Below are 15,760 nucleotides of genomic sequence, written 5' to 3' on the forward strand. Positions count from 1 at the left end.
ACCCAACCCCCCTGAGGGTGATGCCCCCTCCCACCACTGGATTTAGGAGGTTGGGACACATTGGAAGGGACCATCACCTCCAGGGTGGGAAGAGGGCTGAGCTGTCCTTGTCCCTTCTCTCTCTTGATCCGTGTTCCCTCTCCTCCCCTCTGCTTCCCAGAAGTGAGAAGGAGCAGTAAGTATCTTGCTTTTTCATTTTTTTTCCTAGTTGCTCTTTACCTGTTACTTGAACTGTCTTGGGGGAGCAGGAAAAAGCTTGCCCTGCATGGAAGGAAAAAAAAGCAATTGGTTCTGGGCAGTGTAGCACGGGGTTTTAATTAATTCAAAATGAATTTTTAAATTCATTTAGTGAATTTTAATATTTAAGGTGGTTCAGCTCTGCTCAGCCCAGGGGGAGAAAACCCAAAAAAAAAAAAGCTGATGAAGAAAGATGTGTTAAAGCCACCTGACACCCAGGCTGGGCTACCTGGAGAGATCCTTGGGAAGGATGTTAGGAAAGGCAGAACTCCCCTAATTGAGGAAATTTACCCCAAAAGCTGCTCCTGCAGAGCATCACACAGCAGAGAGCAGGACACCAAGTGTTGGATGTGGAAATGGGGGGATATTTTTTGAGCAAGAAACTGGTTTCCTCCAGCTGACAGAAATCTCCATAGGAAACCCCCCTCCAAGAAATGGGAATAAAAGCTTTGATCCAGTGGGTGGGAGCCAATTGCAAGGCTGGAAGAGAAGATGGGAAAGTGGGAAGGTGGGGAGGTGGGAAAATGGGAATTTGGGGAAGTGGGAAGGTGGGGAGGTGGGAAAATGGGAATTTGGGGAAGTGGGAAAGTGGGGAGGTGGGAATTTGGGGAAGTGGGAATTTGGGGAAGTGGGAAAGTGTGGAGGGAGGAAGGTGTGGAAGTGAGGAGGTGTCCTCTACCCCTCTTTCCCTGGAAGGATGGATCATTTGGATGATCCTTGAGGTCTCTCCCAGCTTGGCTTTCCTCTGGCCCCATTCCACCCCTGGGGAGGTGGGGAGGAAGCTCTGAGCCCCCTGCCCTCTCCCCAGGCTCCCCCCGGGATGGGCAGCTCGGGGTGGCCAAGGCGAGCGGCAGCGCAAGAGCGTGGAGCTGACGGATGAGGAGAAGGAAATCATCAACAGAGTCATTGCCCGGGCTGAGAAGATGGAGGAGATGGAGCAGGAACGGATTGGGTAAGGGGACAGCACCTGGGGGGACCCCCAGGGACTCCTCGGGATGGCCCCAACCTCTGCCCTGCAGCCTTTCCCCTGCCCCGCGGCCTCCAGGGATCCTTCTGGAGCTTCCTCTGGGCCAGGAGGAACCTGTGAGCAAAGGATGGAGCTGCTCAGCTCTGGAGTGAGGATTTAGGCACTTCTTGATTTTTTTTTTTTTTTTTTTTCCAGTCCAGAAGGATCAATTGTAACCTCAGGTTCTAAGGAGCTGCTTGCCCACTCCTGAGTCTGAGCAGCCCTGGGGGTGCAGGCAAAGCCATGGCTCACCAGAAGGTGGTTGGGTTGGGTTTGGTTGGGTTTGGTTTGGTTTTGGGAACACAGATGGATCCCTCACCCCCCTCCAGCTGCCTGTCCTGGTGGTTCACCCCCCACTGCCACCCAGAAATGAGCCCTGTGTGGAGCTGAGTGGAAATAATTCTCATTATTTGCCATTTCCCTGCTTTGGGACCAACTCCTGGGGTGCTGGTGCTGCCCTGGCTGCAGCATGGGGACCCCTGAGCACTGATGGGTGCTGGGGACATCCCTGGTGCCTGAGTGGCTGTGTTTGCTTTTTCTGTGCCTGGGGTGAAGGTGAAATAATGCAACATCAAGGTATAAGGTGTGGGCCTGCTCTGCTGGGGCTGCTTCCTGGAGAGCTTCTTCCTAATCCCCTTTATCAGGTGTCTAGAGAGGAGCAGTTTCTTCTTGCTGAACTTAAACACCAACTGGGTTTTTGGGGGTTGTTTTTTTTTTTTTTTTTAGCCCCCTACAAGTGCATCAGTCAGGTCTGGGCAGGCTCCAAGCCTTGGAGAACCTCAAAATCCCTTTTGCTGCTTGCAAACCCTGAAGTTTGGGATGTGCAGGCAGGAGCTTTTCCAGCTGCTGCTCCCAGCTTCCTCCTGAGTTGGTTTATTCAGGATCAGAAACACTTTGCTGGGAGGAGCTCTGCCAGGAGCTGGGGCCGGGGGCTGTCCCAGGGATGTGGTGGCTCCTCCAGGTTTTGCTGTCACCTCCCCAGCAGAGCCCAGGTGCAGGGACCTGGTGGTTGATTCACTCCCCAAAAATGCTTACAGAGAGCTTTGCCCAGGCAGCATGACTCTCAGAAGTGATGCCATTCAGATTAAATCAGCTTCAGCAGGAGAGGAAAAAGAGATTTTTTTTTTAATTGATTGAATTTCTTTCTTTCTTTTTTTTTTTTTTTTTTTTTCCTCCTTGTGCCTTCCCCTGCTTCCCCAAACTCCCCCTTTCTCCTGCCTTAGCTGAGGGGGAGGTGGTTTTCTCATCCTCATTCATGAAGAAGCTGAGCTGGAGGACTTTTCCTCCTGTGTGTGGGTGCAGCAGGAGCTGTGCCAGCCCTGCTCATCCCAAGGGAGCAGGAGGATGGAGAACCATGGGATGAGGGACAGCAGCTGGAGAGGGCTGGACCAGCACCTCCTGGAGCTTGGATCTTATCCAGGAGAGGTCCTGGGGTGACCCAAACACCTGGGTTTGCCAGGCAGGGGGTAGGAATTGTGTCCCTTGGTCCCCCAGGATGCTGGAGGGAGGGCAAAGATGAGGGGCTGTGATTTGCAGCTCCTGGGAAGGGAGGGGGAAAAAGGGAGGTGGATTAAAATCCTGGGTTTGGTTCCTGTGAGGATTAACTGATGTGAATGTGCCTTCCAAAGGGGAAAATAATGGGAATTGTCTTCCTAAAGGGATGTGTTTGAGGTGGTGCTCTTCTTGAGCTTTACAGATGTTTGAGCTCTTGGAGTGGGTCCAGAGGAGGTGATGAAGATGATCTGAGATGATCCAAGTGGGGATGTGCAGCCTCAGAGCAGCTTCCAGTGCCTGAAGGGGCTCCAGAAATGCTGGGAAGGGACTTGGGACAAAGGCCTGGAGAGCCAGGACCAGGAGGAATGATTTTGAGATGAAAAATGGTAGATTAGGTCGGACATTAGGAAGAAATTCTGTGGTGTGAGGGTGCTGAGCCCCTGGCCCAGGTTTCCCAGGGAAGCTGTGGCTGCCCCATCCGTGGAAGTGTTGGATTCCAGGTTGGATGGGGCTTGGAGCAGCCTGGGCTGGTGGGAGGTGTCTGGGTGAGATTTAAGATTCCATCCATCCCAAACCAGTCTGGGATTCTCTGAAGAACAAAACTTTGGCCAAATAACTGCTGGGACACAGAGCCAGGTGTCCCCTTTGGGCTTGACCCTATGGCTTGGAGATGTTCCCATGAACTGCAGCAGGTTTCCAGCAGGCATTTTAGGAGCTGTAATGGGATGTGTGTTCCCTGGTGCTTTCTTTTCCCCCTTCTTGCTGCTCTTCCTCTCTCCCACACCCAGGTCCCAGCTGTGGCTGCCCCATCCCTGGCAGTGTTGGATTCCGGGTTGGATGGGGCTTGGAGCAGCCTGGGCTGTGGGAAGTGTCCCTGCCCATGGCAGGGGTGGCACTGGGTGATTTTAAGATCCAGCCCAAACCAGTCTGGGGTTCTGGGTACAAATGGGCTCCTCCTGCCTCAGATCCCTCCTGATCCAGTGCCCATCCATCTCTTGTCCCCTTTCCTCAGCTGCCTGGGGCACAGAGAGAACAAATCCATGGTGCTTGTTGGGAAGATGCTGGGGACATCGGGTTTCATGTCAAAGTCAGCCCAAGTGAATCCAGCAAAGGAGTATTTTTAGCAGCTGGGGTGGATGGAGGCCCGTGGGAGACTCGAGCTGAATGCTGATGAGGACTGGAGGACACTTGGCTGTGGGGTGTGTGGGGTTTGGGGTTTTTTTTTTTTTATCTTTTTGGCTGGGTTGTTGTTTCACAGCCCAGGGAAGGAGCTGAAATCATCACTGGGACAGCTGGGAAGGGGCTGAGCAAGGGCTTTGGAACCAGCTGGAATCTGGGATCACCCTTTGGATCATCCAGGGTGGGCAGGAGGCTGGGAGGCAAAACGGATCCATAGGGATGGATCCCTCTCTTCCCTTCTCCCTCCCTGCCTGGGCTGGTGCTTGGGGGGGTCCCTGCAGTGGCTCTGGGTGTCCCCTCTCCAGCAGTGATGTCCTGGTGCTGGGGATGCTCCAGCTCTGGTCCACGGGGAGCTGGTTCCTCCTGGGAGCTCCTTCAGGCACCAAACTGGTTCCATCAGACCCAGATAACTGGGTGCCAGCAATAACCCCCCCAGTCTGCTGTCAGCAGCCAGGAAAATATCTTAACCCTCCCCAAAAGTTAAAAATTGCTTTTTTTTGGTTTTTTTTTAGAGCAGAGAGACAGAGCTGAGGGGACACTTGGTGCCTGGATCTGGTGCCCTCCTCCCACCCCTCTCCAAGTGCCATCACTCCTGTGGCTCCCAGCCCATCCATCACTTTCCTCTCCAGCAGGATTGCATTTTCCTTTGCCTGCTCCTGGCTGGGCTGACACCTGCAGGATGCTGGAGCAGATGGGTTGGAGTCCCAGGGGATGAAATCATCAAGCTCAGGGCCAGCAGCAGGGATGCTCCCCAGGGACCACCCAACCTCTCCTGGTTTCTTCCTTGGGTTCAGGCAACGTGCAAATCCAAATCCAGGGGCTGGGAAGGGGAAGGAGGGAGCTGGAGGCAGGCAGCAGTGGCTCCTGAGGTGCCACCTTCCAGAACAGAGGTTAATTCATGACAGCTGATGTGCTGCTGGAATTTTCGGGTGGTTTTAGGTGGATTTTTTGGTTTTTTTTTTTCCTTAAAACTCAGAGAATGTAGAATGGTTGGGTTTGGAAGGGACCAAATTCACCCTTCTCTCATTCCTGAGGCTGGGATGAAGCTGCAGCCACCCTGCAGTAACCCATCCCGGGAGGGGACAGGCAGCTGGGGTGATGGGGACATGGGACACCCTGACAGACCTGGATGTCCCCATCCTCCCCCCCAGCAGTGGCCTCAGCAGAGGATGAGCTTTGGGACCTGACCTGTAGGAGCTCAGCTGGTGCTTTGCCTTTTGTTACCTTGTAAGGGAAGAAATCTCCTCCACGTTTTCCTCCTGCTTTTAATGAGGTTTTCTTTCATCTGCAGCTCAGCTGCTTTTCTCCCCTCTTTTATACCATTAAAATCAGCCTTAATTTAATATTCAGCCCTTGAAGGCACATGATTTCCCCGTGGAGGCAAGAAGCCAGGGCTGAGTTCTGGAGGCTGGTGGTGACCTCCTTTGTCTTTTACTTTCATTTCTTTGCCCTGGTGGCTGAGCCTGGCCCTGGGTGGGACTGAGGAGCACGAAGTGTCCTGGGTCAGGCCCCTCCTCACTGCTCAGCTCCCTCTCCCATCCCTCCTGCACTAAATGTTCTCCTGGCTGGGGTTTCAGACCCATTAAGGCCTTCACTTCTGCAGAGAGGTGATGAATATTTAAACACCACCAACTCCAGTGCCTCTGCCCTGCTCTTAGGGCTCCTTTCCCACCTTTCCCACGGGTGCCTCTGGCCCTCTGGGGAGCACAAGGGAAGCTGATGATGCCCTGAAGGTTCCTGACTTATCCATAGGATGGAGCCCTGATGAATATGGTCCCACAGCCTGGCTCTGCTGCATCCCTGGGGGTCCCTCTGCTGCCCTAAAACCCTGGGAGATGTTTTAGGTCTTGGAGCAGCAGCCCTGGGGCTGCTCCCCTTCCTCTCCCAAACTTTACAAGGATGCTGAGCCCCTGATCCAGGTTTCCCAGGGAAGCTGTGGCTGCCCCATCCCTGGAAGTGTTGAATTCCAGGTTGGATGGGGCTTGGAGCACCCTGGGCTGTGTCTCAGGCACTGGGTGATCTCCAAGGTGCCTCTTGACCCAAACCAGGTTTGGGTTTTTTGGTTTTTTTTTTAATATTGGTATTTCTGGGATCAGGCAGCCATGGTGTTCCCAAGGAACTGGTTTTCCTGGTTTTCCTGTTACCACCTCAGGTGCATCTCAGCCCCAAGGACATCACTGGGTCCTCCTGCCACCCACGTGTGTGCATCTGGCTGCTGGGTTTAGAGGGTCCAGTTACTCCTCTCTTGGTGTGTTTTTTTTTTTTTTTTTAATCCAGTTTTTAACAATTTGAAGCAGATTTCCTGCTCTTTGAAGCCTTGCAGAGGCCAGGAGGGGGATGAAGCCCTGAGGATGCTGCTGTCACCCTAGAGATGTGCAAGGGGGGAGGCTGGATGGGGTGGGTACTTTCTGAGCAATAAAAAAAAAGACACAAACAACATCTAGGGGCCAGGAAACTTTGGGAAAATTAGTTTGTTCCTGGCTGTTCTCTGGCTGAGGGCAGGGGACCAGCCCAGGGTGGTGCTGGATGAGGTTGGAGAGAAATTTGGATGCTTTGCTCCCAGTTATCCCAGTTACCACCCAGTTATCTGGGTGTTCCCAGCTCGGGGGGCTCAGTGTGGTCCCCCCCTTGCCCAGGTCTTGCTGCCAGATTCAAGCAAAGACTTCAAGTTAAACTTTTTTTATACCTTCCTCTCATGGCAGGGTTTGAATTGGAAGGAAAAAAAAAAAAAATTCCAATTTTTCCAGCTTGAAGGAATGGTTTAATCAGGAACTTGGGCTTGGCACCAATCTGGAGCCACAGGTGTGTGCAGTGCCTGCTGAAACTCTGCTTTTTTTTAAAAAAAAATCATCCACTCAAGGAGCAGCTTCTGGTAAAGAGCTTGGGAAAGATTTTGCAGCGAAATAATGAATCTCTTGAAATGCAAAGGCTTTTTTTTTGTTTCCTTTTTTTTTTTTCTTCTTTTTTTTTTTTTTTTTTTTTTTTCCCCTCTTTGATTGTGCCATTTGTTCTCATTTCTATAATAAGTTTGTTTGGGCTTGCAGATTTCCAAGGGGAAGCTGCTGTGCTGGGAGCAGAGCTTGGAGCAGAGGGAGGGGAAGTGGCAGGAGATGCAGGGCTTGGGATCTACTTTGTGCTGGGAAGAGGAAGGGTTTGGGTTGGTTTTTTTTTTCCCCCCAAATATTCTCCCTGTGGAGGTGGAGGTGGGAGCAGTGGGATGCAGGAGGAGCTGGATGTTGGGGTTTTTTTGCTGCTGGGGGCTTTTGGACAGGGATCCTGGGTTGCTGTGGGCTGGGAACAGCTGTGCTGTGATTCATTGAAATAAAAAGGGTTGGGGAACAGCCAGTTTCCAGGTTTTAATTGGAGTTTGGGGCGTTGCTGGCAGGGTTTTGGGATTTTTTTTTTGGGATGCTGCAGCTCGCTTGAAATCCTCAGCATTTTTGGGATGCTGTGGCTGGTGGCTTGGCAGCCAGGGTGGGTGAGGGTTGAATTATTCCAACAGAAATTCCCTGGGGATCATCTGCACAGCACTAAGCAGAGGTGCCAGGGCAGGGTCAGAGAGCTGCAGCTCTGGGGAATAAAGGCAGAGCTGCAAAGTGGGGTGGATGGGATTCAAGCACCTCTCAGGGGATGGGGTTTTTTTCAAGGAAATCTGGTTTGTACAAGTGAAAAAAAAAAAAAAAAAATTGAGCTTGGTTGGAGAACCAGAATTCCTGTTTTTAGTGAGCCTGGGGTCACATCAACCAAAGCTTCAGGTGGTGGAGGTTTGAAGGAGCTTCCAGACTCATCCATCTGCTGAGGCTGGAGCTGGGAAGGCAGTGGGATTCCTCCTGAATCCTGGTCCTGCTGGCTGGGGATGGGCTGTGGGGCACTGGTGATGCTCAGGAGGTACCCCCAGAGCTGCAAAAATCCCAGGGGATCAGCTCCTTTCTGGGAATCAGCAGGAAATCCAGCCCTGGGGTTCGGCCAGGCTGGTGTCAATGGGATTGTGGTAGATTTAATTTAAACATTAGGAAGAAATTCTTTGGGGTGAGGGTGCTGAGCCCCTGGTCCAGGTTTCCCAGAGAAGCTGTGGCTGCCCCATCCCTGGAAGTGTTGAATTCCAGGTTGGATGGGGCTTGGAGCAACCTGGGCTGGTGGGAGGTGTCTGGGTGAGATTTAAGATTCCATCCATCCCAAACCAGTCTGGGATTCTCTGAAGAACAAAACTTTGGCCAAATAACTGCTGGGACACAGAGCCAGGTGTCCCCTTTGGGCTTGACCCTATGGCTTGGAGATGTTCCCATGAACTGCAGCAGGTTTCCAGCAGGCATTTTAGGAGCTGTAATAGGATGTGTGTTCCCTGGTGCTTTCTTTTCCCCCTTCTTGCTGCTCTTCCTCTCTCCCACACCCAGGTCCAGTGACACATTTGCATCTCCCAGGGCCACTGGCAGCCCTGGGACCAACTGGACACCAACCCTGGAGGCACCAGGGAGCTCGTGTATCATTTAGGGGCTGTTCCAAGGTGCTGGAAATCTGACCCTGTCACCAGACAGCTGGGAAAAAATGGCTTTCAATGGCTTTTTGGTTTTTCTGGCTGTGGCTTTGTCAGCTCAGGGTCAGGCTGCCCCTGGGCAAGGGGCTGCTGCTCTGCCTGGTGGCCTTGGGTCTCCTCCTCCTCCCTCCCTCCCTTCATTCCTTCTCCTTCCTGGCTAAATGGCATCAATAATGCATCATTTTTCCCTTCTAGTGCTATTTTTAGGGCCAGGATTCTGGGTTAACTGAGCATCCTACTCGCCCCCAGCTCTCAGCAGCTCCTTCCCGCTCCCACTTTGCAAATTGCTTATTCCCCTGCTGGATATTTTGGTTTTTGTGTTTTTTGGGTTTTTTTCTTCCTTTCAGAAGTTGATTAACTGGGGATGGGATTTTCTTTCTTACCTGTGCAGGAAGCAGTCGTGGTTTTTATCCTGCTCTCCAGTGGCCTTTTACCTTTCACTCACAGGGCTAAGGATTTCCATAAAGTAAATTCTATGCCCTTTTTTTCCTTAACAGATGAATTCCTCCAATCCTCCAGGTAGAGCCTTTCCAAGATCTCTCTCCCAACTCTTCAATGAGCAGTTGCTGGGACTGGGTGGAATTTTTTCCATTTAGGAAGGGAGGGAGAAAAAAATGCTGCTTGGCCGATGCCAAACTGCTCTGTGTCAAGGTGCTGCCTTGGGTGGATTTTCTGCTTGTGGCAGCTGGGACCAACGTCTGGAAGTTGGTAGCTGTGCAATATTGAGCTCTGAGGGAGTGCAATATCCCAACACATCCCATGGGCTCTCTCTCACCCCTCTGTTGCATTCCCAGAGCTGGAAGAGGCTCTGCTGGAAGCTGCGCCAGGAAAAGCAGAGGTCGGGCCGAAGGTGTGAGACAGCTGGGGAGTGGAACCACCACATCCTGGCTATGCCACGGTGTTCCCTATGGGAACCATCATTCCCCTGGGGAACAGGACCTCTGTATCCCAGCCGTGCCATTCCCACATTCCTTCTCCCCTCTCCTCAGGAGGCTGATGACCAGGCTGGAGGACATGCGCCGGAGCGTGCTGGGGGACGGGGTCAATCGCTGCATCCTCTGCGGGGAGCAGCTGGGGCCGAGGGGATCTGCCTGTGTCGTTTGTGAGGACTGCAAGAAGGTGAGGTGTCACCCTGCCACCCCCCGGGCCCACCCAGTCCCCCAGAGATTTTTTTTCCGACCCAAACAAGTCGATTCCCAAACCTTCCTGGTGGCCTCGGGGTCCCCGGTGCCACCCGGCGCTTTGCTCTCTCCTCAGAACGTCTGCACCAAGTGTGGGGTGGAGACCACCAACAGCAGACCCCACGCCATCTGGCTCTGCAAGATCTGCAGCGAGCAGAGGGAGGTGAGCCTGGCCCCCTGGGGCCTCCCCTTCACCCCCCAGATGCTTCCAGCAGAGTGGGGACAAGGTCCCTGCCCTTGGTTTGTCCCCAACCTCCCCATCTCTGAGACAGGACCAGCTGCAGGCTGGGGGATGCTCCCAGGGGCTTTCAGCCCCAGCCCCCCTAAACCTTGCTCAGCTAATTGAATTATCTGATTTTCTTTATAAAATGCCATTTATTGATCTTTTTTCTTGGTTCTAAAGCCTTGGGGATGAAGAGGTTGTGGCCAGCAATGGGCTCCCTGCCACCTACAGCCAATGAGCAGGGGGGGCTGTGGGACATGGGGTGCACAACCCCGGTGTTGCCCACCAGAGACAGACCCAGTGATGCAGGGTGGGGGTGTTGAAGGCACCCAGCACCCCCTCTAAGACCTGGGTGCCACCCCTGCCCTTGGTTTGTCCCCAACCTCCCCATCTCTGAGACAGGACCAGCTGCAGGCTGGGGGATGCTCCCAGGTGCTTTCAGCCCCAGCACCCCTAAACCTTGCTCAACTAATTGGATTATCTGATTTTCTTTATAAAATGCCATTTATTGATTTTTTTTCTTTTTTTGTAAAGCCTTGGGGATGAGGAGGTTGTGGCCAGCAATGGGTTCCTTGCCACCTACAGATGAATATGGTCCCTCAGCCTGGCTCTGCTGCATCCCTGGGGGTCCCTCTGCTGCCCTAAAACCCTGGGAGATGTTTTAGGTCTTGGAGCAGCAGCCCTGGGGCTGCTCCCCTTCCTCTCCCAAACTTTACAAGGATGCTGAGCCCCTGATCCAGGTTTCCCAGAGAAGCTGTGGCTGCCCCATCCCTGGAAGTGTTGAGGGGTTGGATGGGGCTTGGAGCACCCTGGGCTGTGTCTCAGGCACTGGGTGATCTCCAAGGTGCCTCTTGACCCAAACCAGGTTTGGGTTTTTTGGTTTTTTTTTTAATATTGGTATTTCTGGGATCAGGCAGCCATGGTGTTCCCAAGGAACTGGTTTTCCTGGTTTTCCTGTTACCATCTCAGGTGCATCTCAGCCCCAAGGACATCACTGGGTCCTCCTGCCACCCATGTGTGTGCATCTGGCTGCTGGGTTTAGAGGGTCCAGTTACTCCTCTCTTGGTGTGGTTTTTTTTTTTTAATCCAGTTTTTAACAATTTGAAGCAGATTTCCTGACCTACAGCCAAAGAGCAGGAGGGGCTGTGGGACACGGGATGCACATCCCTGGTGTTGCCCACCAGAGACAGCCCCTAGCAATGTGTGGGTGTGTGTGGAGGGTGCTGAAGGCACCCAGCACCCCCTCTAAGACCTGGGTGCCACCCCTCTGCTTGCACCCCCAGGTGTGGAAGCGTTCTGGTGCTTGGTTCTTCAAGGGTTTGCCCAAACAGATGCTGCCCCAGCAGATGCCCGTCAGCAAGAACAAGGGACCCCAAGTCCCAAGTGAGCCCAGCCCACCTCAGCCACCTGCCCAGGACCCAAAACTCCCCTCCCGGGCACCCACCCGAGGTAGGTGACAGTGGGTGCACGGGGCAGGGCTCTCCTTGGGTCTCCTCCCCGCTGCCCCTGGCAAGAAGCCTCCGGAGCACCCGTGGAGCCGCTGCCTGCTTCCCAAAGGGTCTCCTGGCCTGTTTAGGGATTTTTCCAGTCGGGATGGCTGGGACTGCAGGGACAACCCCGGGCAGGGTGCTGGGACACCTCGGGGATGAACACGGTGCCGGCGAAGCCCGGAAAAAATAAGAATAAAAAGAGAAAGGTGGGGAAGGAGCAGCAGCAGCGGGGGCCAGGCCGGTGTCGCCGGGGTGGGTGGGCTGCAGGTCACCCCTTCTCACTCTCTTTGTGCCCCCAAGGCCAGGCGGAGACCCCGGCCCAGCAGGACCCCGACGGTAAGCGCCGGTCTGCAGCCTCCCTGTGCCCTGTGTCCCCTTCCCACCCTCCCTCCTCTCCCCAGAGCATCGGGACCACCCCCACCCCACCCCCTCCTTGCTGCGGTCCCCACCACCCACCCCACGGGACTGGATTCTCTGGGCTGCGAGGCTGAGATTGAGAACCGGGGGCGCGGTTCCCCCCGCTGGGCGGTTTTCTGCTCATTTAACCGCAGTCCTTAAAAAAAAAAACAAAAACCCCAACCCTCACGTGGAAACTTTTTTTCCTTTCCCTTTTTTCCTTTCCCTTTTTTCCTTTCCCTTTTCCTCCTTTCTCTTTTTTTCTTTTTTTCTTTTTTCCTTTTTTTCTTTTTTCCTTTTTTTCTTTTTTCCTTTTTTTCCTTTTTTTCTTTTTTCCTTTTTTTCTTTTTTCCTTTTTTTTCTTTTTTCCTTTTTTTTCTTTTTTTCTTTTTTCCTTTTTTTTCTTTTTTTCTTTTTTCCTTTTTTTCTTTTTTCCTTTTTTTTCTTTTTTCCTTTTTTTTCTTTTTTTCTTTTTTCCTTTTTTTCTTTTTTTTCTTTTTTTCTTTTTTTCTTTTTTTCTTTTTTTCTTTTTTCCTTTTTTTCTTTTTTCCTTTTTTTTCTTTTTTTCTTTTTTTCTTTTTTCCTTTTTTCCTTTTTTCCTTTTTTCCTTTTTTCCTTTTTTCCTTTTTTTTTCTTTTTTCCTTTTTTCTTTTTTCCTTTTTTCTTTTTTCCTTTTTTCTTTTTTCCTTTTTTTCTTTTTTCCTTTTTTTCCTTTTTTTCTTTTTTCCTTTTTTTCCTTTTTTTCTTTTTTCCTTTTTTCCTTTTTCCTTTTTTCTTTTTCCTTTTTTTTCCTTTTTCCTTTTTTCTTTTTCCTTTTTTTTCCTTTTTCCTTTTTTCTTTTTCCTTTTTTTTTCCTTTTTCCTTTTTTCCTTTTTCCTTTTTCCTTTTTTCCTTTTTCCTTTTTTCCTTTTTCCCTTTTTCCTTTTTTCCTTTTTCCTTTTTTCTTTTTTCTTTTTCCTTTTTTTCCCCTTTTTTCTTTTTCCTTTTTTCCTTCTCTCTCCTCTCTCCTTTCTTTCTCCTTTCTCCTTTTTTCTCCTTTTCCCTTCTTTCTCCTTTCTCCTCTCTCCTCTTCTCCTTCTTTCTTCTCCTTCTTTCTTCTCCTTCTTTCTTCTCCTTCTTTCTTCTCCTTCTTTCTTCTCCTTCTTTCTTCTCCTTCTTTCTTCTCCTTCTTTCTTCTCCTTCTTTCTTCTTTCTTCTTTTTCTCGTTGGAGGCTCACGGGGAGGAGGGAGGGGGATTTGTGCGTTTCAGCGAGGGATGAGGTGGGGCTGCTCTCTGCCCACCTTGGGTGCCCCCCCCAAGCTGCTGGAGCCCTGAGCCCCCGCGTGGTGCCAGGAGGTGGGTGCAGGGATGGGGTTTGGTTCCACCTTGCCCCCTCCCCCTGCCCCATCCCCCCCCCCCCCCGAGGCTCTGCCTGTATTTAATAGTGATGCCAAGCAAGGCATTTTTGCCTCCTGCTTCCAGGGGCCAAATCATGTTCCTGACCAGTGCTCCCCAGTTCCAAAGCTCACCTGCACCCTCCAAGATGCTGGGGAGGAGCCCGGGTTGAGGCTCCTGCTGTTCTTGGGGTGTTAATTTTGAATTCTGGCCCAGTTTTCACACTGGAATGCTGAGATTTCCTCCCCCCCTGCAGCCCTGGCTGCTCCTGGGGGGTGATGCTGAAGCAGAGTTGTACCCATGCCACGGCTCACCATGCCCACCCTGGTTTGTGGTGGTTTTTCACCTCCCCCCACAGCAGCACCTGGGGAACCCACTTCATTAAGACCTTTCAATTGAATGAGCAGCTGGGGCTGTTCAGCTTCCTGCCCCCCCCTGCAAGCTGCTTTTATTTAAAGAAGGAAATCTTGATTTTATTAAAAGCAGCTGCAGGGGGAGGTGGGGGTTGGCAGGCTCCCTCCTGGGGATCTGCATGGCCATGATTTTCCTGAAGCTCCTTTGGAAAATGATTTTTTGCATCACTATTTCTGCACCACGGGGGGTTCTGGCTGGGGATGCTCCTTTGTCCCCTCCTTCCTCTGCAGCATCGTGGCCTTTTTTTTACCCAGCTCCTTTCCCTCCCTGCCCCAATCTGTTGCATTTTGCTTTCTCCTGGTGCCTGGTGCCCCTGAGAGCCCAGCCAAGGATAAACACCCCATTTATTTCTCAGCAAAGATTGATCCCTGGCGTCCCCAGCATGAGCAGGGGGAGCACAGAGACCTTTTCCATCACCTCCAGGGGTTGGCATTCATCACCCTGGAGTGGTCTCAGTGCCCTGGGGTGTGGCTGGGATGGATCTGCTGGGCTGACACCCTCAGCATGCTAATGAGAGGTGGGTGATCAGCAAAAAGGAAATAGGATTTCTGCCTGTGCTGGGGATTGTGAAGCTGCAAGGGCTGGAGGGCTTTGATGGGCCCTGAGGACCTGGCTGCTGGCTGCTTCTGGCCTTGTTTTTCCATGAGGCTCTTGTTATTTCCTGGTGTCCCATGTCCTTTGGGGTGTCCTTTGGATTTTCCCACCCACAAGGTGAAGTTCTGCTGGTGCAGAGCCCTCCTGGTGCCCTCTGCAGCTGCCTGGCTCACAGTCCCTGAGGATGCTGTGGTGACCATCCCCATCCTCCTCCCGATGCCCCAGCTGGGTGTCACCCAGGTGGCTGCTCCCGGGGTGACCAGGGGGTGCTCAGGGTGCCCTCCTCACCATCACCTCTCCCCACAGGCAGTGACACGGTGGTGGGTGCCCGAGGGAGCTCTGCCAGGGGCAGGCAGGGTCCCTGTGGCAGCGAGGACACCGGTGGGGACAGTGACAGCCGTGACCAAACTGCTGAGAGTGGGGTCAGCAGGAGCCCTGGTGAGAGCTGAGCTTCTGTGTGTTTGGGAGGAGAAGGGCTGGGAGGCACGGAGCCAGCAGCTTTTTGTCTCTGCTTGACTAAAAGATGCTGAGGGATTTTTGTTGAAGGTGCTCAGAGGGCTGGGGACAGGCTGAGAGGGGTGGGGTGGAGAAGAGAAAGCTCCATGGAGACCTCAGAGCACCTTCCAGTGCCTGAAGAGGCTCCAGAAAACTGGGGAGGGACTTTGGACAAGGGTCTGGAGGGAGGGGATGACTTTAAGCTGAAAGAGGGGAGATTTAAGTCAGACATTTGGAGGAAATTCTTCATTATGAGGGTGCTGAGCCCCTGGTCCAGGATGCCCAGAGAAGCTGTGGCTGCCCCATCCCTGGAAGTGTTGAATTCCAGGTTGGATGGGGCTTGGAGCAACCTGGGCTGGGTGGGCCCATGGCAGGGATTTGGAACAAAATGACCTTGAAGGTCCCTTCCAACACAAACTGTTCCATTATTCCATGATTTCCCCTCAGAGCGCACCACCCAGCTCTGGGGGGTTTGATGATGGGATGCTCTGGAGGGTTGGTGGGATCAGGGGGGAGGGATGGAAGGGGATCCCTGAGCCTTTCCCTGCAGATCTTTCTCCCTGCAAATGAGCAGCTTCTGCCCAGGGACCTGGATCTGAAAAGCCCCACGCGTGACCAGAGAGCTTCAGGTGGATAAGGGAGTGGGCTCAGAGCTTTCCAGGCTGATTTTCAGCAGGGATGAAACGCAGCCAAGTTGGGAGCCTCATTTAGAAGAATTTTTCATGCTGCCAATGCTGGAGGAGCAGCTCTGAACCCCTGGCACCTGCCATGCCATTGCTAATTCTCTCCTCCACTTGCAGGAGTGAAGAGGACCAACTCCATGCAAGCCCCACGGCCACCCCCACCAGCAGCTGCTGGCCCTGCTCCTCCTCCTGGCCCAGCAACACCTCAAGGTAGGGTGGGGTGGGATGGGATGGGATGAAACCAGGATGCTCAGTCCCTCGGGGAACATCCCAATGTCACAGGCAGGCATCCTGCTGCTAGGGACAGTGCCAGCACTGGGGTGGGAGAGGGATGGAGAACATTGCCCAGGTGGGCACCATGGTACTGCTGCAGGGGGAGAGGCTCTGGAGCACAAATCTGATGAGGAGCAGCTGAGGGAAGGGATGGTTCTGTGTGCTCAGCACTGGTGTGGCTGCACC

The 15,760-nt window shown here is 52.6% G+C and overlaps 1 protein-coding gene across 5 annotated transcripts in view; it reads left to right on the forward strand.

Moving 5' to 3' along the window:
* RPH3A (rabphilin 3A) overlaps positions 1–15,760 on the forward strand; it is a 37,597-nt gene that overhangs the window by 8,888 nt on the left and 12,949 nt on the right. For 3 of the 5 annotated variants that reach the window (XM_071763118.1, XM_071763122.1, XM_071763119.1), the window contains exons 3-10: positions 161–175; positions 1,046–1,189; positions 9,440–9,569; positions 9,708–9,794; positions 11,138–11,303; positions 11,645–11,680; positions 14,430–14,561; positions 15,419–15,511. In XM_071763118.1, coding sequence (XP_071619219.1) covers positions 161–175; positions 1,046–1,189; positions 9,440–9,569; positions 9,708–9,794; positions 11,138–11,303; positions 11,645–11,680; positions 14,430–14,561; positions 15,419–15,511 — 803 coding nt within the window. The remainder of the gene's footprint in view (positions 1–160; positions 176–1,045; positions 1,190–9,439; positions 9,570–9,707; positions 9,795–11,137; positions 11,304–11,644; positions 11,681–14,429; positions 14,562–15,418; positions 15,512–15,760) is intronic. The other 2 variants (XM_071763121.1, XM_071763120.1) reach the window with 2 other exon arrangements.

This window comes from Heliangelus exortis, chromosome 19, assembly GCF_036169615.1.
Source record: "Heliangelus exortis chromosome 19, bHelExo1.hap1, whole genome shotgun sequence".
Taxonomy (NCBI): Eukaryota; Metazoa; Chordata; class Aves; order Apodiformes; family Trochilidae; genus Heliangelus; species Heliangelus exortis.